This window comes from Cyprinodon tularosa, unplaced genomic scaffold, assembly GCF_016077235.1.
Source record: "Cyprinodon tularosa strain WSP-4 unplaced genomic scaffold, ASM1607723v1 ctg567, whole genome shotgun sequence".
NCBI classification, from domain to species: Eukaryota; Metazoa; Chordata; class Actinopteri; order Cyprinodontiformes; family Cyprinodontidae; genus Cyprinodon; species Cyprinodon tularosa.
Genome location: NW_024039304.1, coordinates 384,405 through 408,638, shown reverse-complemented (window position 1 = coordinate 408,638; position 24,234 = coordinate 384,405). Strand labels below are relative to the sequence as shown.

At 38.3% G+C, this 24,234-nt stretch overlaps 2 protein-coding genes across 3 annotated transcripts; one reads left to right on the top strand and one right to left on the bottom strand.

Annotated features, from left to right (window-relative positions):
• Window positions 1–1,789: 1,789 nt before the first annotated feature.
• On the bottom strand, window positions 1,790–9,341 carry cenatac (centrosomal AT-AC splicing factor). The gene is made up of 11 exons (XM_038305829.1): window positions 9,078–9,341; window positions 7,504–7,670; window positions 7,223–7,321; window positions 7,075–7,141; window positions 6,712–6,774; window positions 5,797–5,864; window positions 5,577–5,691; window positions 5,436–5,466; window positions 3,641–3,742; window positions 3,345–3,477; window positions 1,790–1,912 (listed from the first exon to the last, which is right to left on the bottom strand). The coding sequence occupies exons 1-11, from the start codon at window positions 9,195–9,197 to the stop codon at window positions 1,795–1,797; spliced, it is 1,083 nt and encodes a 360-aa protein (XP_038161757.1). The 5' UTR covers window positions 9,198–9,341; the 3' UTR covers window positions 1,790–1,794.
• Window positions 9,342–10,896: 1,555 nt separating this feature from the next.
• Window positions 10,897–22,749, top strand: erap1b (endoplasmic reticulum aminopeptidase 1b). Of its 2 annotated transcripts, none has more exons than XM_038305843.1 (20): window positions 10,897–10,976; window positions 11,052–11,115; window positions 11,404–11,918; window positions 12,014–12,152; window positions 13,481–13,615; window positions 13,707–13,827; window positions 14,015–14,169; window positions 14,270–14,383; window positions 14,460–14,591; window positions 14,820–14,951; window positions 15,847–15,930; window positions 16,279–16,436; window positions 16,537–16,616; window positions 16,717–16,900; window positions 18,654–18,810; window positions 20,541–20,725; window positions 20,817–20,978; window positions 21,055–21,195; window positions 21,331–21,412; window positions 21,538–22,749. In XM_038305843.1, exons 3-20 carry the CDS (start codon window positions 11,434–11,436, stop codon window positions 21,706–21,708), a joined length of 2,817 nt encoding a protein of 938 aa, XP_038161771.1. In that variant the 5' UTR covers window positions 10,897–10,976; window positions 11,052–11,115; window positions 11,404–11,433; the 3' UTR covers window positions 21,709–22,749. The 2 variants fall into 2 exon arrangements, with proteins under 2 accessions (XP_038161771.1, XP_038161772.1); XM_038305844.1 differs by having other exon boundaries at window positions 10,919–10,976; window positions 11,055–11,115.
• Window positions 22,750–24,234: the final 1,485 nt, after the last annotated feature.

The window sequence follows — 24,234 nt, the reverse complement described above, 5'->3', positions numbered from 1 at the left end:
CATGTTAGCACTGGGGCCTTTGTCATCTCCTGCCATGTTAATGAAACAGCAAAAGGCAGAATTGCCTGCAGGCCTCATATCTAACACTGCATTTTATGATAATAATTGATCTCACACTGAAGACATTTACCTCTGCATTTAACGCATCCCCTTGGGGAGTAATGGGCTGCCATTGTGCGGCGCCCGGGGAGCAGTGTTGGGTTAAATGTCTTTGCTCAGAGATTTAGAGTGGCAGTCTGTGGGAGTGGGGCTCGAACTCAGAACCTCAGGATAACAAGCTCTATGCCTTAACCACTAGAACACCTCTTCCCTCATTTTATTGCTCTAAATCAAGTTTTCAATTGTACCCTTAACCCATGGCAGATAAAGTAGACTATTTTATACATGCAACCATTCTAATATATATATATATATATGTATGGCTACTATAGAAGGTACACAAAACTAGTGCCAGGTTGGAACCTTTTTCTTCCATATTGACGTAATAGAATCATACTTTGTATTTTACCCTATTGGTGGGAGGTGTTCATCAAAACATGTTCTGAAAAAAAAAAAAAATACTCAAGGTATACAATCTATTGATTTCTTCATGGAGTTTGCATGTTCTCTCTGAGCATGTGTAGGTTCTCTTGGGTGCAAAAAAGTGCATTTTATGGTTGATTTGCATCTCTAAATTGATCCTAAGCGTGAGTGGATGGCGGACCTGTCCCTTCCTTTTGCCAAGACTGCTAGAGATACAGGCACCAGCACTGTGGCCCTGACAGGAGGACAAACCCCAGAAAATGGATTTATACCTAAGTCGCACGTCAGAACAGCAGATAAAGGGATAGATACTACTTTCAAGACTTGCATAACATTTTCTTTACTGACCTGAGGCTGGAGGTGTGAGACACTATTAAGAGCTACCTAGCATTACAGTTGGGAGGTCTTTTGATAAATTCAGATCCATAGATTAACAGGTGATGGCTAACCCTATGGGGTACGGAGAAAGTGGGAAAAAAGGTATGTGAAGAAAAAGTTATGAGTTTTTATGAACTAGCAATGAGATCCCAGATGAGAAGAGCATGTTTAGAAACAAGAAGTTAAGATACTAAGTAAATTTCTCAAACTCCATAGAAGTGGAACTACACTTGAAATATCAGTGTGCTAAAACGGATGTCAGTCTGTGTATATATATCCTATTCTTATAATATGAGCCCATCTTTGTTCCAATTTTCTATATTTAAAATGTGTTTTTTTAGTACTAAAATTATGATACAACATCCCATTCCACCTTGGTAAGTCAACTTTATAAGGCTTTACACCATATATTCTTAACAGGTAACTGGTGCACAACATATTGCATTTTTAAAATAAATCATTCATCAAAAGATGATCAATATTTCCTTTGCAACGCTGACATCTTTTTTTTTTTTTACAGTAACTTTTCTTTGTTGGCATGCGCCCCCTGCTGTTCATTAGAAAAGCTCCCTTGAAATAACCTTGCGATTAAAGTCTGGGACTTTAAAATTCCCAATTAAATTTTAAAGTGTAGAGCAACACAAAAGTCTTATAAAAAGCAAGACCAAGCTTCTGATTCAACATAATGTTTCAAAGCTTTTCATTATAATACAAATAACTGTATGACAGAAGGCTACATGTCCTCTTTAACTAAAGCCGGGGTGCTTTATTGGTCTCATCACTGCAAGAAGAACATTTTTTTTTTTTTTACAAGTCTTGAGAATAAAGAAATTTCAGCAGTAAAAAAACAGCATATATTTTTTTAACCTTATTTCTTTTGCATGGAATCAAGTTTTAAATATCAGAACTAGAATGATGTTCAGTTGTTTTTGTTTTCTTTGATCCGTTTGTGCCATGTTCCCGCTTCCTTTTTTGTTTATTCTTTTGCCCTTCTTCTTGTCTGAACTGGTGCCTGTTGGGGACAAAAACAGAGTATTTAGTCATTATAGAGTAAATTTTAAGAGATTAGAATCGGACTGGATTAAACAATGCAAAGTTGAGTGATTAAAGGACTCCTAAAATATTAACAAACACAATTCCGCATTTTTACCAGCGGCAGTGGGTAAATGTTAGAAAAGCAAATTAATGAATGCTGATTAGTCTAAGACAACTAATCAAGCTATCAAGCTTTAAAATCTGGATGCTTCAAAATCTGGATACTATATAAATAATTTTTGATTAATTACACCATCTTATTAAAAGAATAACGTGTGTTTGCTACATAAACAATAGGCTAATAGAGAAACTATAAAGTTCTGCAAGCATTGGATTTACAGCCTCCAAATGTTATATCAGAGCTAAATATATTCTTAGTAGAACGCTAAAGCTCCTCGTAAAACCCTAACATAAGGAAGAGCATCAACTATACAAGAAACGGTTACATATTTATCTAATCTAATGAGGTGGTTAAAGGTCTATTTTTAAAATGACAATAAAGCAGAACATCAAACATTATGGGTAAACTGTGAAAACAGCAGAATGAACCAATAAAACCACGACTTTGTGTATGATACATTATGATCTTATATCAAAGTAGGCAGAAATGAAAGAAAATATATTTTAAAGCAACAATTATTTCTTTTAGATAGAAATAAAAAAATTATTTCCAGACTATTGATGAGGAGCCGGGCAGGCTGTGTCTGCGTGTATGTCGATGGGGACAGCTGCCAATCGGACCTCAGGTCCTCCCATGCTTATAAAAACCATCGAGAGCAGAGTAGCATAGGAGAAAGATGGCGGAGAGGGCTCATTGGATCGAAAAGCTCACCTGAAGACGATCATTAATTAAAATGAGGTTTCCGTTGCTAACACAGATATAAAGTTTTTAAGTTCTTCACTAGACATGTGCCTCTGAAAGGTGGGAGGTGCAGCTTGGGTGGAGGTAGAAGGAGTCTTTTATGCATCCTGTTCAACAGCCCAGCTAGAGGGGGAACTTTAGATTGTTGCTCCTTTAAGAATAGTTTGTTCTTACCAGAATTAAAGTACTAATTAATTCTACCACACAAAGCTTAACATATTACTAAAAAAACACACACACTGCTGGAGCTCATTTATAAAAGGGGCACACTAAACATTTTTATCTATAAAACATCTCCAAAACAGCTCAAACTTGTCCAAGACCTCATAAAAAAAATATCTATTTTTGGACACAAATTGCTTTAGTTGTCTATTTTAACACTTTCATTTTGCCGAGGCCTATTTCTTTTTTTTTGGCAAAAGGAAGCATCCAACTTATTACATATAGTTATTGCAGCTTCTTGGTATGTTTTCTTCTTCTTTATTTCCCCCCATAAAGCATCAACATCCACCAGGAGCAGTAATACTTTCATCACAGTAGAACCTACCTGGACTGCCAGCGCCGGCCGCTGTTCCACACTCTCCCAAAAGAGGGAAGCCAGTTGGCGTCTGTATGAGAGCTGTGATCGAAGTTAGCTCCTACTCTGTTTGGAGGAAGCTTCCTTAGTTTCTCTTGCTCCTCTGGCAAAATAGATAATAAATCTGTTGTTACCAAGTAGTTTGGCAGGTCTAGAGTACGCAGTTATAATGTTCATATAAATGCAGACCTAAGGATTTTTATAAGACAATTTGGTTATGTCATCATAACCTTCTTAATGCAACTCCTAAAATATAAGCTTAATACTTTGTTTGAGGAAATCTTGGAGTGACGGTCCGATCTCGGTCTGTGTCGCTGCTCCAGACGTTCCCTCTAGTGGATCATCTTGGAGCCAAGGTGGAACAGCTCCTACAACAGAGAGTGTAATGGTGAGCAGCAGAAATGATAATAAACTGGACTCGATCATTTTAATTAATTATTCAAAAAAATTTTCGAGTCAAGACCCATGTCGGGTCAAGCCATGATTATTTTGTCACAGTCTCATTATCATCAGCGGAAAAACAAAAAAACAAAACAACTATCAGCAAAAGGTTTTCATCACCACAGACAAAATTAGAAAAACAAAATAGAAACTGCTTAAAATTTGAACATAGCGTATAATCTTTCCCAGTCAGCTGGAAAGCAACAACCTCTTCCGTTTTCTGCCTTACCTTCTGAATCCAGCAAGGGTCCACTTACTTTCCCCCTCTATAGTTTGTTAGACGGAGGTTTCTATTAATAAGCCCCACAAGGCAAAAAAATGTAGTCATCATGACCGTTTAAACATTTCCTTTAAAGCTACAGTGTGTAATTTTCAGCGACATCTAACGTCCAGACTGCAGACCGCAGCAACATGAACATCCCCCCCCACGCTTCTCCCCCCCAACAGTACGGCGAGCGTTATGGGACAAAATGTCTTCCACGACGTCGGCATCACCTACCTTCTCAAGTGATGAGGTTTGTTTACATAGATAATTTTACAGATAGTATTTCATTAGTCTGTGTTCTCAGTTCATCTCTCTCAACTTGCCGTAATTACTTTCGAGCGTAATGGGCGATCTCGCAATCGCTAGTTTGTTGGCTCTGCGCTGCCGTAGCGCAAAGATGTCTGCCTCCATGGCTGCGAGACCCGCTCCTATGTAATTATAAATAACGAATTCTAAGGCAACGCAAATATTAAGGTTAAGAGGCTGAGCTCGTAGATGATGATAAATAACATAGTTATGTAATATATTACATTTCTGACTGTATATCCCTGTAATTATTACACACTGTAGCTTTAACTTTTCTGAAATGTCATATCACAAAAACTCCAGCATTTAAACCAGACATCACTCATTTTAACAACTGCATCAGCCAGGGATTATAAACATAAACAGAACATTTTAGCTATTCAAGACAAAAAAAAGAATAGGAAAAACAAGAAAAACAGGCCTTAAGTGAATAAAACATCTGGTGATAAAAGTCAGACAAAACATTACGCAGGATTCAAACAGACATGTTTGTCTATCTTACACCCAAACTACATTAAGATGGAAGGTGTTTTTCCTTACTGTTGTGGCTGATCTTTTGGGAAACTATTGTTGCACTGGAGCGAAAATTATGTAAACAAAAATAATAATATTTCTTAACAGGTGGATAATGAGACAAAAGGCTAATTTATATACAGTAGCAGCCATTCTAACTCTAGCCGAATGGCAGCCCACTTCCCTTCAACTCCCAGCCAATGGAGTGACCCCTCCTTCTCCTGGGCGTGCATTTTTTTTTTACTCTCACTCCACCCTTTCACTGAATGACAGGGTCTGACCAGGGGATAATACTTCTCTTTCAATCTTAATGTCCACAAATCATGAAAGAAAGACTATTTTAATAAAGGATGATGTTTAAAAAGGAAGTGTAGGGGAGCAGCCAAGGACCCATCAAGGAAAGTGGGGAAATTTTGAATGGCTACTATTGTAGATAAAAAAAAAAAAATACCTCATGGAAATAATACAGGTATGAAACTAAAAGATATAGTTCATCTGAATTTTTTTAAGTTCTAGTTGTATTTTGAACATGTTACCTGTATGCACATTTCCACTACTTGATGAATCCTGAAACAGAGACAGAAAAAATAATAATCAATATGGCGCCACAATATTGAAAAAAAAGAACATATACACACATATATACTGTTTTTAGAAAGTTTAAAATTTGAGTTTACCTGATAACCTATGAACGTCAGGTTTTGTCCGTCAGGTTTTGTCCAGGGCGCATCGATCATACGGTCCAATCCGCTCCCCTTCTGCTGGTCTGATATTTGAGACTGAAACTGAGAACTGGTTCCCAGACACAACGATGAGCCCAAGACAGAAACACAACCCGTTACGAAAATAGTGACAACATGAAAAAGACTAAATCACCTTAAGATGACAGAGCGTTACCTGACAGAAGCCTCAACCGATGGATGGGAGCTGCTGGTTCCGTTTGAAAGCTCCTGCTCTTCATTAGGCTGACATTGATTCAGGAAAAGCCAACACGGGTTCACAGAGGATAGCTTACATCTAATCATACTTCAATGCAGTTCTTCTATCAGTCAATCTTTACAAAATCTTGGGCCTTGTTGCATAAACCTTTTTTCGAATACCTTCTCTAAAATCAAAAATGTACAACTGCCCCTTTAGAGACAAAGCATCAAAATATACAACCTAGAGGTACAAAAAAAACCTATGCTAAAGTTAAAAACTAGGCAAAAGAAGGTCGAATAACAAGAAATAGGAGGAAAAAAAACAAACACTTTTTTGTTGTGCAAAGTGACGTTCAGGTGTGACAGGAGGAACAGTGCCAAAGTTTCCTTTTGAGCAATAAGCATATTAGTGCTATAAACAATAATATTTTTCCTTTAAATTGCATATAAATAACCTTTATAATCAACTGATTTCATTTTTCAAACCATCAGCATACATAGCCAAGTTAATAAATTGATCCATTTAGTTACATTTTTTAAGTTATTATTGAAAACGTCCCTAAAAAGGGCAGTTTTTATTTTTAATTAATCAAATATTGGCTAAGATTATATACCAATTATTTCTAATTATTTTTTTTCCTGTCTTACAACCACTGACACTCATCCTTTCTCACTAAAGTTAGACTGCAACACTGTCCCACCTCTACACTGGAATTTCAAAGCAGCTTTTAAGACCCCAACTAGATTAATATTTGTGTAAATTAAACTTCAAAAAGGATCTCTGACTCAATGCTGTTTTCCTACAGGGAAGGGATATTTGGTCTTACACAAAAAAAAAAAACAACTGAGGCCACAGTGATGGATACTGCCATTGCATCCTCGGAAAACAAACCTCTAAAAGAGACTGAAAGACCTCCTGGCGGTTCTTTTCCTGAGCCCGGATAACATCAGCTTGCTGCAATAAAAGGATGACAAAACCACCGTTAGTATTCAGTGCAAATGTCTCACTCTTTATTACCCATCAATATAGTGCTGATTGAAACCACATCATCTGCTTACACAAAGGTTAACACATGATCTAAACTACTATAGACGGATTTTAAAAGAAACATTTAAGGAGGCTTTAGCTTTTGACCAAAACTAATAATATTAAAGCATCATCATAAGTGTACAGATGTAATTTTGTCAGTATTCAATTAATTATTGTTCATTTATTCTGAAGAATGATATTGCTGAGCACAATGGAGGCTATTACCTGTTTAATATACTCATCCTCCTTTTCAACAAAGGACTCCAAAACCTTAGCCACTTCAGCTTTAAACCTAGAAACAGCCAAACAACCACAGGATCTTATATAAAAACACGCAGTTCCTTCAAGTTAAATTGCTACTTGTGACGATTACCTTTCAGTTTCCTCCTCAGTGATGAGGACTCTGTATCTGAACTTAGGATCTGCTTTATTATCCCACCAGAACTTAAAGGTGTTGTTCTTGTGTTCTCGTCTGGAAAAAACATTTTAAAGATTTTTTTTAACCCACACTTTCTAACTAAGAACAAGAACCCCCTAAAGCTTGACTTACACATTTGAAAAACTAAAATTGAACACTTTAAATTTATACAGTTAAAAGGAAAAGAGTGTTATATGATCCTGATGAAATCATTAAATAAATGGTATGAGGCTTACGCGGCCATGTGTTCCAATAAGCCTCCATGCATCACCGTCATGTTGTCGTCTGTGACGTCCCTTTCAACTTCAACAGCACAGCAGTAGCACCAGAACTTCTGCTTGTGCTGAGTACAATCAAACTTCTCCACTTGGGGTTTTTTAAGGGTTCGTCGAGCTTCTTTGACCTGAGGGACGGCAAACGGAGCAACAAAGCAAATTAAGATTAGAATCTGAAAACAGGACATTTCTCCAACAATTTTTGTTTTAACTTAGGGAAAAATCTGTCGTTAAACTGGGCAGTGTTTCTTTTGTGTCAAAAAGGCTGCTGCATATTCCACGAGAGGAAAGAAGTTTGTTCCTGATCCCACAGCTGCAAGAATGAAATGACTGTTTTATTCTCACAACGACTTTGTGGAGATTTTTGCTGCTCATTCTCGATAAATCATCTGAGCAGAACTTTTATTCTTACAGGTTGTAGAACAATGGTTTGATTTGGATATCAAGCAGTTTTTGGGTCGGAAACTCCAGCCCTTTTGTCCAGGCGTACGAAATTCTGTACTATAAACCTTTACATAAAGGATACTTTTGAGGATCAGCTGAACAAGTCAGTGAGAAAAGAAAATTGGATTATACATCTTCTCTGCCATTGCGGTGGTGTTTTCTATGACACAAGTTGATAAGGATTTTCTATGTGCTCAGCACCTCAGTTTGTCATAAAGAGTGAAAACTATTTGTTCTTGTCATCTGGAGAAAGACAACATAAGTTTAAGTTCTTGATGCACATGCAACAAGTAATAAAGAAAATACACACCAATAAATCAATGATACGAAATTAAGTCCATTTGCATAACCTTAGGTATCATTTATTAGGTGCATGGATTAATGCAGTAGTTTAAATTAAATGTTTCACATATGAGCTAATTGAAATCATAAAAGGGTAAACTATGAGCAGTAGATTCCCTTTAGGATTTGGATAAAGAATGTAACTTGGTAAACTACTAATGAAAACACCAGCTTAGATCTTTAAAGCTACATTTGTAATTTATTTATACATTTTTTTGTTTAACATAATCTATCTTTCCATCACTGGTCTAATTAATTAAAATGTACTGTAGCATAAATCTTGGAGAGATAAAGTTTACCATTTGAAAACTCTTATTTTGAAAAGTTCAAATTGATCAGCTCTAGTTAAGTTAAAATTAATTCCAAACAATAGATATTATTTAACTAAAACAAATCACTTCCAATATAAGGAATCTATAAGGGTTTAACTCTTAAAAGAAAGCAACTTAATGCTGTTAAATATCCTCTCAGTCGCAAATAAAGCAGTGAATGTAGCTCTTTCACAAAATATACTGACAATGTTAATTTTATTAATGCCATGATACATTCAGGAAATAAATAACTCCCAAAAACAAATAATTTGGGAGTGAATAAGACCAAATAACATAAGCAGAGTCCCGCGATGAGCAGCTAATGCTGCTAGCTAATATGTTTTGGTGTTGCTAGCGCAGTATTCGGTGACGTAGAGAATGAAAAATACATAAAACATTGGAAATAGAGCCCCATTAACACAATTTGTACATATTTACCTTTTCAGTAAATTTAAGAAGAACGACTCTGAGTCTGCTTTGGTGATTTTTTCCGAAGATGTGTTTCTTCTTCCCGCAGAAAGCTGTCTGGTTACATATAGGGCAAAAATATGCACCCATTAAGACTCTGTAAAAATCTCAGTATATAGTAAACTTTAAAGTCACAAAAAAATGAACAAAAATAGTATAATTTAACATTGAAGCCGCCTGGCGTTGTTTCGCTTGACTTCTTCTTTCGCTGCTGGCGGTTAGCAAACAGGCGCTAAGTTATATGTACTGCCGCCTGCTGGGTTTTTTGGAGAACTACATTTTTCTAAAACTAATCCTGGTTAAAAGCTGTCAAATATAAAAGGTATACAGGAGTTTTTATGGTTTAACATACACGCATTTGAGAGGCCTTTTTTTTTTATTAAAGCCACAATCTTTACACTTTTCTAAGAAAATTAAGTAGGCTACTGTTTGGTGATTTTTCTTTTTATATTAGTTTTTATTCTTCCATTCCTTAGCTTCCAAAATACAGGTTTAATTCAGATAAATTAAATGATGAATTTCTTTGGAAGAGAGCAACATCAAAATAAATTTGAGTTTCCTTTAAGTATGAAGCTGCACTTTGAAAACATGTGTGCAGCTCTTCTTTTTATAAGCTTTTATTTAACTTTTTTTTTTTCTATTGTCCCACAGCAGGTGAAATATATCTTCAACTACTTAAAGTTGAAGGTCAGCAATAGGTGGTAGAAACCAGATCACTCAAGTGTTTACACTCCAGACTGATAAACAGGAAGTTAGAGGGATTTAGGTAAGGAAAAAAGTTACTGTATGTTGATTCTGAAGGTGGTAGAGGACTCCACAAACTGACGTATCATGTTATCTTTATTTTTGTAGTGAAATAGTAATCAAGGAGGGAAAAAATAACAGAAATTTCTAAAGAAAAAAGGGCCAAAAGCACCACAAGCAAATTGTCAAACTAATTAAATCTTTCAATGATTATTTGTATATAAATGTATAACAGACACCCATAGATAGATAGATAGATAGATAGATAGATAGATAGATAGATAGATAGATAGATAGATAGATAGATAGATAGATAGATAGATAGATAGATAGATAGATAGATAGATAGATAGATAGATAGATAGATAGATAGATAGATAGATAGATAGATAGATAGATAGATAGATAGATAGATAGATAGATAGATAGATAGATAGATAGATAGATAGATAGATAGATAGATAGATAGATAGATAGATAGATAGATAGATAGATAGATAGATAGATAGATAGATAGATAGATAGATAGATAGATAGATAGATAGATAGATAGTCAGTCAGTCAGTCAGACTGGGGGTTCTCAAGCAACTGTGATTAACTCCTAACAAAACACAAATTAATCTTTGAACAAATGAAAAATATTGTTAAAGCACACATATTGTTGCCTAAGTAATAGATTTTTAAAGAGACGTTAAATACACAAACACTTATAGTGAGTAGAAAGTTACACACGTATTGAAATCTGGTGTCATTAACATGGGAGATGTTTTTTTACAGAAATAAAAAAGGAAAGATTAAACAACATAAAAGAAATGCGACACAATAAAAAAAATGAAAGGAATATTTATATAATATAATACCATTGTCTTAACGCAGCACCTGAGTTGAAATATTTAATTTGTGGGGGAGCATGTCTCCCTCTGCCGGTCAAACATGTTACTGCCAAAATAAAACATGGGACTTCCTGGTACTTCCCTAAAAAATGTTCCTATGAAACTAACAGTAATGCTTTCTTAGGTACCTACTGGACATTTAATACGAGTTAGTAGGGTTTGAAACAGTAATTTACTGTGACCTTTGTACCAGCAGAGAACCAGGCTGAAATGATGTCGTTGCCTGTATTTGGTGATGAAAGGTTGATAATTAGTCAGTTTGTGACACGGAACTCAATGTTGACAGCTCTCCTCTGCTTCCTTTCAGCAGTTCCTCCTGCCTCTGGCTCTTTCACTTTCACTTCTAACAAACTGCAGCAGACGTCGAAGCGGTGAGGAGAACGAGTTTTACATTTCTTAAACGAATACATTAAATATCCACAACCAAGTTTGTAGGATCATAGAAATATGACTTTGTACAAAATATTGAGTTCTTCTAACTGTTCTGGGTCCACATGGAGTTTTTGCTCAGATCGAAACTAATTTTACCCACTCTGCCATTATGAATTGATGTATTTATGTTGTCAAACCGTTTAACTGTTATTTTATTATTATTTTAGTTAATATTTTTGAGTCTGATTTAAATCCTGCTTGGTTATTCTGTTTAATAATAATTCCAGGTGAGAGGATTTCCTGCTCTCCCAGCCACTATGTTTGCTGTCCTGCTGCTGCTCTTTGTTCTCAATCATCACACATCTGGAGCTCAGATTCCCAATCAAGGCCAAGCCAAAGACCCCCCTGTGGCCACCAATGGTCAGCCCTTCCCTTGGGACCGTATGAGACTTCCCACAACCATCAGCCCCCTGCACTATGACCTAACCATCCACCCAAACCTCACCACCCTGGACTTCACCGGGGTGGTTCGTATCAGTCTGGATGTGCGAGAAGACACCAGCGTTATTATTCTCCATGCAAAGCAAATGCTCATCTCCAACGTAATGCTCCTGGCCCCTGAGGGCATCAGGCCCCTCCGGGTGTTGGAGTACCCTCGTTTCCATCAGCTCGCTCTGCTGTCAGACTCAGTTTTGACCAAGGGCAGAAACTATGAGGTCCAGCTGGAGTTTGCTGCTAATTTATCAGACAGCTTTCATGGGTTCTACAAAGGTAGCTACCGCACCAGCAGTGGGGAGGTCCGGTAAGGCCAACCATGATCACCTTCAGCCTAAGTTAAATGGGTTAAAATCCTGGAATTGGAGATTTAAAAGGCTGTATATCATCTACCCCATCCAGGGTCATAGCATCTACCCAGTTCGAGGCAACCTTTGCCCGCGGAGCCTTTCCTTGTTTTGACGAGCCAGCCTTCAAAGCCAACTTCACCATACGGATCTTACGAGAGCCACAACACATAGCCATTTCCAACATGCCCAAGGTGTGTATGATCATATACAAGAGTCACCATGTGATGAGTCCATTTGTATTCACCCCTCTTACTCCGATTCCCTTAAATGGAATAGAATTCAACTTCTTTGTCATTACACTGTCACAAGTACAAAGCAACGAAATACAGTTTCAGAGGTGCTATACAGGATATAAATATTTATTTACATGTGCACAGAGACTATGTATTGCCTAGAATAGAATAGAATAGAATAGAATAGAATAGAATAGAATAGAATAGAATAGAATAGAATAGAATAGAATAGAATAGAATAGAAAATCCCTTTATTGGGGAAATTCTGGTGTTTAGAGGAGCAAAAAGTTTATAGAAAAACATGGTCACAAAAATATGGACCTTAGAAAAAGGAATAAGAATAACATAATAGTGAAGAGTTAAAAGATAAACTACAAAATGCTGTACTATAAAGTGTTTTAAACATTATAAAAATATGGACCTGGAGAATAAATAGCTATATAATATACAGCTATGGACATTTTTACAGTAATGGATATTTGAAAATAGCAGCAACATCAGAGATGTGCAAAATGACAGCAGCATGATATTTAACTGACTAAGATAGAAACTTAGAAAGAAATCAGCATGAATGTAACAACTTATTGAGGTTGTTGGGAACAGTGATGGTTATAGAGTCTTACAGCTGCTGGGAGGACGGATCTGTGATAACGCTCTCTGATGCATTTAGGGTGCAGCAGTCTGTCCCTGAAGGAGCTCTCCAGTTCTGAAACAGCTTCATGCATGGTGTGGGAGACATTATCCAACAGAAATGTTAATTTAGTTAGGATCTTTTTTTGTTTCCCACCTCCTGCACTGAGTCCAGACAGCTCCATAGAAGATGGCTGATGCCACAACAGAGTCATAGAAGGTCTATATGAACAGAGAGTAATTGTAAGAGGCTATAAAATACATAAATATGAAAAACTATATACAGATTATACAGAAAAGTTAGGATATGGATTATATATGCATAAATCCTTTCATGCACATTTTAGATTCCTCTATATAGATTTAAGCATGCTTATATTGCTGTTTTGTTTTCTTATAATTTGTTGTTTGACTGAAAAAAAATCAAACACTATATTTTGGAGAAGTGAGAAGCATTACCATTACCCCTTAAAAGATTGGATAGATTGACAAAAATGACCAACATAAAATGGGATTCGATGCACACTGGTTTAGTAAGACTTTTCTTCCACTTCACAGTTACCTGCTTCCTTATCACATAAATCCAGAGAAACCGCATGGTGGTTCTTTTTTGTAACGGGACAAACTGTAGCGATACGCACTTTCTCGGTTCGCAGGTTAAAACAGTTGAGCTGCCAGGCGGTTTGCTTGAAGACCACTTTGACACAACCGTCAAAATGAGCACCTACCTGGTGGCCTACATCGTCTCTGACTTCCTGTCTGTGAGCAAAACAACTAAACACGGAGTAAAGGTGAGCATTCACATCTCCTGATGTCCCATGCTTAATTTCAGTGTTATTGCACTTATCCACAGCTTATTTGTTTAACCTTGATTGCCTTCAGATCTCTGTCTATGCTGTCCCAGAGAAGATTGATCAGACGGCCTTTGCTTTGGATGCTGCCGTGAAGTTGTTGGACTTCTATGATGATTACTTCGATATCCCATACCCACTTCCCAAGCAGGGTCAGTGGAAACGCATCACACATGATTATCTACTCTCTCTTTTAAGTGAGAATGATTCTGAATGATCGGGTTCACGCTACGAGGAAGCATCACTATAAAAGCTGATTCAGACATGAAACATTCATTGGTCAGACGTTGTAGAGGAGCTGCTCCATGTTTTACTCCTGCTCTATGATGCTTCCTGCAGACCTGGCCGCCATCCCTGATTTCCAGTCAGGTGCAATGGAGAACTGGGGTCTGACCACCTACAGGGAGACTGGCCTCCTCTTCGATCCTGAAAGATCCTCCGCCTCAGACAAACTGGGCATCACTAAGGTCATCGCCCATGAGCTCGCACATCAGGTTGGCTTTGTGGAAAAGCAGGCGGATATCGATTCACGTTTGTCTTTAATGCTCTCTATGAGGTCACAAGTTGTTTTTATCTTTTCCACTTCCTGTTCAGTGGTTTGGGAACCTGGTGACGATGGAGTGGTGGAATGACCTGTGGCTCAACGAGGGGTTTGCCAAGTTCATGGAGTTCATTTCGCTTGACATTACCTACCCAGAGTTACACGTGGTGAGAGTCCAGCTCCTCTACCTTCATTGTCCTTTCAAACGTTATTCGGACTGATTTTCCTCATTCTTTATCTCAGGATGACTTCTTCTTGGGCAAGTGTTTCGAGGCAATGGAGGTAGATTCTCTGAGCTCCTCTCACCCAGTATCCACGCCAGTGGAAAACCCCACGCAGATCCAGGAGATGTTCGATGATGTTTCCTATGACAAGGTCAGTGGGTTTCTCTGAGACATGAGATGGTATTATTTTGGTCATAAAGGAAGTTAAAGCTTTCAAAAACGAATATTTAGGCACATCGTCACCTCAAAGAAATGTCCTTGAATCCTAGTTTGTTTAAAAGTAAGCCGTGTTTTCTATGACAGGTTGAAACATGTCCGCCGTAAATCCAGGCTGCGTTTCTGTTGTATTTCATGATTGGTCTTGATTGGATGTTTTCAGGGGGCGTGCATTCTCAACATGCTGCGGGATTTTCTGAGTCCTGAAGCCTTTGAGATCGGAATCATCCGATACCTGAAGCGCTACAGCTACCAGAACACGGTGAACAGCCACCTCTGGGAGAGCCTGACTGATGTAGGTGATGGCCGAGTCTTAACCCTAATATCTGACTAAACTTGGTTTCTATATAAAAAAAAACTGATTTAATAGATCGGGAGATTGGTGCATCAACCAATCGATGGGTAACGAGTTTGAGCTTCATAGAGTCTGAAAAATAATGTTATATACTTTTTTTTTTGTAAAAGATATAAAATACTCCCTTACTGTTAAAACATGTCTAAACTGTGTTTCCTATCACAAACTGTCGTTTAAAAACATATGCAAAGACTGAAGCTGAAATATAAATAGGAAAAGATGATGGCGTCCCTTAATGCTTTATGTTTAGTTTCAGGATGACTGAAGCATTTCTCATGTTAACTTTAATAAAACAGGCATCCCCAACCTCGGTCCTCGAGGCTCGCTGTCCTGCAGGTTTTAGAGGTTTCTCTGCTTTAGCACAGCTGATTATAATGATTGCAGTAGACCAAAAGCCTGTTAATCAGCTTTCAATTAAAATCAGCTGTGCTGGAGCAAGGAAACCTCTAAAACATGCAGGACAGGGGGCCTCGAGGACCGACGTTGGGGATAGCTGGATTAAATGATTGAATCCTGTATCTTCAACCTGATGGGAACAGCCTGCGCTCATGATTCATGGTCTGGTCAGGGATTGAGGCAATGCTCACTAAGATCCCCATATTATTATCGCAGGTAGATTCTTTAAGTTTCGGACCCAGGTGGCTTGAAGTCTTTGTGAGAGTTTTAGACCATGTGTCATTACAGTACTGCAAAATAATCTTAGCTAGGCGGGATATCTGAGGGAAATTCACCGAGGATTTAAACATCCCTTGATGCTATGTGCAGATAGGATTTCATTTATTTATATATTTGTTTATATTTCTTATGTTGTGATTCTGCTTTGAATGTCCTGCAGATCTGCAGCTCGGATGCTTTGGATGAAGGTCGACTGAAACACACAGAGTTCTGCTCTAAAGTCAAACTCCAGTCTGGATCCTCGGTGCGTTTTGATCAATCAGTAAAAAAAAACAGCAATGAATAAATCTGACATTATTGGATCTATAACTTTAAAATGTATTTGATATTGGTTTGCAGTTGCATAATAATATTTTCCCAGATTAACCAGTGGATGAACTTCTATGTAGAATCTCAACAGATCATCCTGAGACCCTTGTCGCTATATTCTGAAACATTTATGTCTAAAGATTGAAATGTTTAGATTTTTTTCGTTAGATATGTTTTTCATGTTGGTTATTTTGAACTAACATGCAAAACAGATTAATTCTCTCTAAATCCAGCAGTTAATTTATTAATTTAAAGTAACCGGTTATCTAAACGTGATCTTTAGAAGTGGTACTCTGATGACGAGCTGGATGTCAAGGCTATCATGGACACCTGGACGCTGCAGGAGGGCTTCCCGCTGGTCACTGTAGAGGTCAAAGGTCGGGAGGTCAGGCTCAGTCAGGAGCGTTTCCTGAGGACAGACAATCCTTCGCTCACTCAAGGGTAACAGATATGCCATCATTTGTAGCTTCTCTATGAAATTCCTTCATTAATTCATCAGCTTTTTAATTTTCTGTATAATGGTTTAATTTTTATGTGGCAGATTCCTGTGGCAGATCCCTCTTACGTACATGACCAGTGCCTCCAGCACAGTTCACCGTTTCCTTCTCAAGACTAAGGCTGGTGAGGATTTTGCTCTAAACTAGGGCAAATTTTTAGATCCACAAACACAGAGCTTCAACCCAAGAAGCTCCTATGTACTCTGGCTGTACTCTATGTTTAGATGTCCTCTACCTGCCCGAAGAAGTGGATTGGGTAAAGTTTAATGTCAACATGAGTGGTTATTACATGGTCCATTATGCTGGAGAGGGTTGGAACAACATCATCAATTTGCTGCTATACAACCACACCGCCATCTCTGGCAATGATAGAGCCAGCCTCATCCAGAACGTCTTCCAGCTGGTCAGGTCGGTCCAACACTAGAGATTCTAGACTGTAAACTATCTCAAACATCTGAGTTTACTCACACAAAGCTAGGTTGGTTATGATTCATTCATAAATTTCACATTAAGAAAATCTCCTCGAACGTTTCAGTAAAAAAAGAGAACCATTTAAACATATCAGTGCAATATATAAAGCTCTTAAACATGTGGAAACAATTGTTGGTACTCCTCTTTAAAGATAAAGAAAAACCCACAATGGTCACAGAAACAATGTAGATTTAACAAAAGTATTAATAAATAAAAATCCTGTAAAAATGAACAAAGGAAAGTAAGACATTGCTTTTCAAACATGCTTCAACAGAAAGATAACAAAAAGAAACACATGAAATAGGCCTGTCCTTAAATGATGGTTCCTCTAGAAAATTTTGTAATCAAAGGGACATGTTAGATCCAATTTTGTCCATTAATTAGACTCACAGGTGTCTACAATCTTTAATCAGTCAGTGGGCCTATATATGGGGCTACAGGTAGTCACTGTGCTGTTTGTTGACATGGCGTGTACCACACTCAACATGGACCAGAGTAAGTGAAGGAAAGAGTTGTCTCAGGAGATTAGAAATAAATTATAGACAAGCATGATAAAGGTCAAAAGTTAAAGGCTGTAGGACCATCTCCAAGAAGTTTGATGTTCCTGTGACTACAGTTGCACATATTATTCAGAATCTAAGATCCGTAGGACTGTAGCCTATGTTGATGACAAATAGAAGAGATGGATAATATGAATGGTAACAAAAGGACACAGAAAAACTTCTAAAAAAGTGAAATTGAAGCTCAAGGAACATCAGTTTCATATTACACCATCTGGCATTAACAAATCATAAAAAAGCCAGACTGGGATTTGCCAATCTATATGTTTATAAGCCACAAATCTTCTGGGAGAATCTCCTATGGACAAATGAGACAAAAAGTTTACTTCTTGCTAAGAGACATCAGCTTTTAGTTCACAGATAGAACAATGAAGCATATCAAGAACAGAACATTGTCCCTACTGTGACACATGGAGGAGGCTCTGTTATGCTCTGGGGCTGCTTTGCTTCATCTGGCATCGCAGGGTTTCTTGAATCTATGTGGGTTACAATGAAACCTCTAGACCAGAGAGAATGGGCTGTCCAGTGTCAGAACGCTTGGTCTCAGTCGCAGGTCATGGATCTTTAACAGGGTAAAGACCCAAAACACACAGCTAAAAATACCCAAGAATGGCTAAGAGGAAAACTTTGGACTATTCTGAGGTGGCCTTCTTACTGTATGAGCCCTGACTTAAATATTAGTGAGCATCTTTGGAAGGGGCTGAAACATGCTGTCTGGAAAAGTCCCCCTTTAAGCCTGAGATTACTGGAGCAGTTTGCTCATTAAGGAGAGGACCAGAATACCTGCTGATGGAGCTGAAGTCTCATTGAAGGTGATTGATTGATTGATTGATTGATTGATTGATTGATTGATCGATCTCACATTGGAGAAATATACTCACAGAAATCCCTTTAATACAGTGATTACCTCAAAAGGTTGTGCAACAAAATATTAAATCGAGGGTACCATCATTTCTCTCAAGGTCTGTTTCATGAGTTTATTTATTTATTTTTAATCATTCTATTGAGGTATGGTTCAAATGCAATGTTTTATTATTACTTTTGTCAAATTAAAGGTATTTGTGTGACCATTGTGTATTTTTCTTTCTTGAGATGAGAGGGATCAACAGTTTTGTCTATATGTGTTTCAGTGTTGGAAAGGTGAGGCTGGACACGGCCCTGGAGCTTTCTCTTTATCTTTCCAAAGAGACTGAGATCATGGCTGTGACCCAGGGCTTCGGAGAGCTCGTCCCACTTTACAAGCTGATGGAGAAGAGAGACATGACCGTACTGGAGAACCAGATGAAAGTAAGACAGATTCTATGATATTTTAGGAAAACAAACTTAACAGTATGAGCTCTAAAAAGACAAAAGAAAAAGATTAAATAAAATGTTGAATTATATCTAAGGTATATTTTATAACCGACTCAGCATGTGATTAAGAATCTGGTTTGTATTGGTCTCTGTAGAATCTTTGTAAGGGCCCTGGAACACCTTACAGATTTAGACAGCATATGCCTGAAGTCCCAGAATCTCCTAAAACGTTGGCATACGCTGAACTTTCTCTCTCTATATATATATATATATTTTTACCTGTTTATATATATATATATATATATATATATATATATATATATATATATATATATATATATATATATATATATACCTCTCTCTCTCTATATATATATATATATATATATATATACCTCTCTATATATATATAAATTACCTGTAACTTATGGTCCACGTATGAGCATACGCTAGCATACTAAGGGACGTACTTGCCGTATGTCGATGTGTGCCAGTGTGTTTCAGCGTACTTCAGCGTGCTCATAGCTTATACAAAACATACCCATTACTTATTCAACATATGCCTGCGTCTTTGCCAGATTTTTCATACGTCAGGCACACGCTGGTCTAAATTGTCAAGGTGTTACCGGGGCTTAAGGTGTAAAGTGCACTATGACTACAGTCCCATCCAAGAGAAGTAGAGCTCCTCCTTATGAAGGAGCCTAACAGCGGCAGTCGTTGTTTATCCATGAACTGTTGCCAACAGGAAGCATGGAAGGATTCATCAGTTGATCTAAAGTAGTACCGCTCAAAATGTCTTTAATTTGATTTTAACCACTATTTACAGGAAGCACCCCAAGTTACCTAATTGGTTGTAACCTTTTGTGTTTTGACTGCTATATATGTGGGGTCCACCAATCAGGCTGCAGCAACAATCCAGGTTGCTGTAGAATAAGCCCCCATGCAATCAAAAAGTAGTGGGGAAAGAAAGAATGGCATGTGTATCACTTCCTGTAGAATTAAGTTTCCGGCTTGTGAAATGTGCACACACCTCCAAATTGTCCAGTTTCTTTTGAAAACCCAAGCGTTTTGTGAGTTTTCCAGCTGCTTTTCCAATGCAAAATGTTGTCAAAGGTAAATGTAATTATTTTATTCATCCATGGGTAGAGAGAATTAGACAATAGTGCATTTGACATCTTACTGGGTAAAATGATTATACAATAATTATGAACCAGTTGGTGTGAAAATTAATATCTACATTTTTTTAAATATATTCAAACCACAGAGCCCCTGTAGGTAGATAAAAAAAGCATCTTAGATTTATGTGCACGCTTACTTCTGAATGCAGCTGTTAAGATGTGCACACAGCTTTGTCATGGGAAAATTACTGTGCATGATGGCACACTGCAGCTATGTGCTGCATTTGAACAAAATCTTATCAGAAAAAGCTTTTGGCTGCATCGTTTCATGCTGCTGATATACCGATACATAAACTGATGTTAGCACCCCCAAAGCCAGTCTGAAACTGATTGTTGAAGTGCAGAAACCTCCTATTTACATTCACAGGGTGGGATTTGTTGAATTGGTTTGGAGTATTTCAAACCAATATTTGGTTCTCCAGATTTACAACGATCAAACAGCCTTGGAAATCCTGAAGAATGAACAATGGTCTTAATCCAATGTGAACAGGGTCTGAAGTACTGAATGCCTTATTTACATTTTACACACCGTTTATGATGCCCTAGGATTATATTGTGGATCTATTCCGGGATCTGATCGATCGGCAAGAGTGGAATGACTCCGGTTCAGTGTCTGAGCGAGTGCTCAGGAGTTACCTGCTGCTGTTCGCCTGTGTCAGGAAATATCCTCCCTGCGTCGCCAAAGCCACCCAGATGTTTAACAGCTGGAAGGATTCAGATGGGACCATGAGGTCAGAGCACCAAGGGCAACCAGCTTTACTTTCCCTTGTATGGATTAAACAAGCACTGCTTTTATTGTAAAGCTCATCTTTGTCATTGTAGCCTCCCTGTTGACATCACTATGGCTGTGTTTGTGATTGGAGCACGGACACCAGAAGGATGGGACTTTCTCTTTGAAAAGTACCGCACCTCGATGCAGATGTCCGTCAAGAGCCGTATAAAGTCTGCTATGACTGTCACACACATGCAGGACAAGCTCAAGTGGTGAGTAGCAGAGCTGAGGGAAAATGACAATTTACAAAGCTCCTCTTTAAAATCTGTCCTTTCTTTCTGTTTCAAGGATGATGGAACAGAGTCTGCGGGGTGAGGTGATGAAGACCCAGGACCTTCCAGATGTGGTTGCCTCTGTTGGAAGGAACCCTCATGGTTACAAACTAGCCTGGGACTTCCTCAGAGCTAACTGGCACACTCTGATCAAGAAGTCAGTACACATTACTCTCTGAATTTCATCATCCTTCTACCCTAAGCTAAACATCTGCATATTCATCCTCCTTGTTAGGTTAAAAATGGCGCCTGATTCACTAACAGTAACAGAGTATTTGTGTTAATACAACAGGTTTGACCTCGGCTCTAACACTGTCTCGTACATGGTGGCCGGTGTGACCAACCAGTACTCCACCAGGGAGATGCTTCAGGAGGTGATTAATAAGAATTTTCTTCTGTCTTCAAGTTTTTTTTGTTAATGAGAGGATAAATTATATATTTTTTTATCACTTTAAAGTGGGAATATGTGTTTAAATCTCACACCCATGCTGTCCCTCAGATAAGGAACTTTTTTGACTCCCTGACGGAGGAGGAGGGATCAAAAATGAGGTGCATCCAGCAGACCTACGAGACCATCGAGGATAACATCCGCTGGATGGACACCAACCTTCCTCTGTTACAGGCTTGGTTGAACAAGCGGCAACTCAGGGCTCCTCATGAAGATTTATAGTCTTTGGAGCAGTTTGGTTTTTATTTGACCCCCTGTGGACAGGCAGATGTTGGTTTCTGGACTGAAACCAACATCACTGAAACTTGAGCAGATTTTTATGAAAGCATTTCCGGGGGCATGGATTGTTTTTTTTAGACCTCCACCATCCAAGCCTCACCTGAGCAGGTCTTTAATCTGGGTTTTAAAGAAGAGCCCAGATTAGAGAGTAGACTAAGAGCTAATACTCTTGTGTTCATTGTACTACTGAAATTAGATTGTTGAAAATAGGGTCAGTACATTATGCAGGCGGCTGTCAGATGTGGGTCATTTATGTTCCCAATTTGATTTTCTCAGGCCCCATACTTCCAACCATAGATATAAAGAACTTAGATAAACCATCTGCAGCCCATGTCTGTTTGACCCACTCTTACAGGATGCCCAGTTTTTAAAGGCTCCATTAGTTTCTCACATCAAGCAGATGCTCCCATCATGTATTGACAGTTTTAAAGGCCCAGTGTGAAACATAGAAAAGTTGTGTCCTTCATGACAAGCATTTTGCACTTAAAAACTCTGACAAAAAATAGTAGCACTCTTTTTTTCTTTTTTTTTTTATGTAGAAATTTCAGCCAAATAGCTTTTTTCGTTCTTCCTCAAACTTTGTTTGAGCATACTTGAGAAATAGTTTAAAATTTAACGGTAAGAGGTACTTTCCTTGGATTATTTAGTGAGGGATTTCCACCAGAGATGCCTGTTTCTGCCTATTTGTTTCTTTCTAAGTGGCTGTTTCAGCACACAGACCTTAATGTTGTAAGATTTTGGGTGGGATTTTTTTTTGAACTGCTGTGAAGTTAATTTGGGTTTTGAATTTAAACTGCATTATTACAGAGGAAAGAAAAAGAAATGAACTATCCAACAAATGTGTTGTTTTATTGTAATGTTTTTTGATAGCTTGTTATCAGCAATACAGCAAAAAAAAAAAGAAAGAAGAAATAAAATGAATGTTTGTATCTTTTGTCTTCAGGAAACAAAATAAGAATTAATAAACGACTATTTGAACCAAAATCGACTTGTATACAGAAAACTTTATACATTCATTTAATTATATCTGAGCACATTTTCCTATGCTATACTGAAGAGGTTACTGTTCAGAGAAAGTTTAAAAACTAGATTTCCTAATCTGGGATATGTAGCCTTTCTTTTTAAACATTTCTGACTTGAAAAGTTGACAAAATATGTTCAAAAAAGTGTGTTTTGTATTAAAGAAAGGGTCAGTTTTCAACAGTTAGTGCCTTATATGTGACAGCCTGCTGCTAATATGCTTTAATATCTAAGGAAGAAATTCACTTCACCTCAAAAGATTAACTCTATCTTCTTAGTTTCATGATAATTTTGGGCAGGCAAAGTATGGCAAAGAACTTAGACAACATTTATTGTCATTTTTTAAACTCAAGAGTGTATACAAATTGAATTTTGTTTTGTAGAGCTTTTATGACATTTCCATTGAAAAAATGCATTGATATGGAAGTTCAGAGCATTAATATATATTGTACAATGATGCAGTGTCTTGGTTTGGTGATGTCAGTATGATGCAGATTCTGTGATTTAGAGTTTTCTCAACGGTTGAGTTGCCTGACGGCGGTGGGGAAGAAGCTGTTTCGGAATCTGCTGGACCTGCAGGGAATACTGTGAATCCTCCTTCCCGAGGGCAGCATGGAGAACAGTCCATGGTGGGGGTGTGAGGGGTCATTTATAATGTTACAGGCTCGAGACACGCAGCGCTGGGATGAAATGTCTTTTATGGAGGGAAGAGGAGCCCCGATGATCTTCTCTTCTGTTCTCACCGCTCTCCTCACCTTCTTCCAGTCTGAGCTGCAGCAGCCTCCACACCACACAGTGAGACAGCTGGTCAGAATGCTCTCTATGGTGCTTCTGTAGAAGGTGGTGAGGATGGGTGGGGACAGGTAGGCTCTCCTCATCCTTTGCAAGAAGTATCTGCGCTTCTGTGCCCTTTTGACCAGTGAGGTGGTGTTAACATTCCAGGTATGGGTGTCTATGATGTGCACCCCCAGATATTTGGTGCTGCTGAACACCTCTACAGCTGAGCTGTTGATGACCAGTGGAGCGTGGTTAGGCTGCGTCTTCCTGAGGTCGACTATGATCTCCCTCGTTTCTCCACTTTCAGGATCAGGCTGTTATCTTTGCACCAGTCCACCAGCTGCTCCACCTCCTCTTTGTAGTCCTGGTCGTTGTCATCAGAGACGACAACAACCAGCCATGGTGTCTTCTGCAATGTTCAGGATGTTATTGGTGGTGAAGCTGGGGACGTAGTCATGTGTCATCAGAGTGAACAGCAGGGGGCTCAGGACGCAGCCCTGAGGGGAGCCTGTGCTTAGGGTGATGACATCAGAGGTGTTCTGTCCAACCCGGACTGACTGAGGTCTGTCTGTGAGGAAGTCTAACAGCCAATTGCGGAGGGGTGCATTGAAGCCCAGCTGTTCCAGTTTGCCCATCAGCTGTGGAATGATGGTGTTGAAAGCCGAACTGAAG

Bases quoted from the DNA above. Each gene is read 5' to 3' on its own strand.
- cenatac (XM_038305829.1), bottom strand. From the start codon at position 9,197: ATGGGTGCATATTTTTGCCCTATATGTAACCAGACAGCTTTCTGCGGG. The intron at 7,671-9,077 runs GTAAATATGTAC...GCCGTCCCTCAG, and splicing joins TTCTTAAATTTACTGAAAAG to GTCAAAGAAGCTCGACGAAC. The intron at 5,467-5,576 runs GTAAACTCAAAT...TCTCTGTTTCAG, and splicing joins TGACGTTCATAGGTTATCAG to GATTCATCAAGTAGTGGAAA.
- erap1b (XM_038305843.1), top strand. From the start codon at position 11,434: ATGTTTGCTGTCCTGCTGCTGCTCTTTGTTCTCAATCATCACACATCT. The intron at 16,617-16,716 runs GTGAGGATTTTG...CTCTATGTTTAG, and splicing joins CCTTCTCAAGACTAAGGCTG to ATGTCCTCTACCTGCCCGAA. The intron at 20,726-20,816 runs GTCAGAGCACCA...TTGTCATTGTAG, and splicing joins GATTCAGATGGGACCATGAG to CCTCCCTGTTGACATCACTA.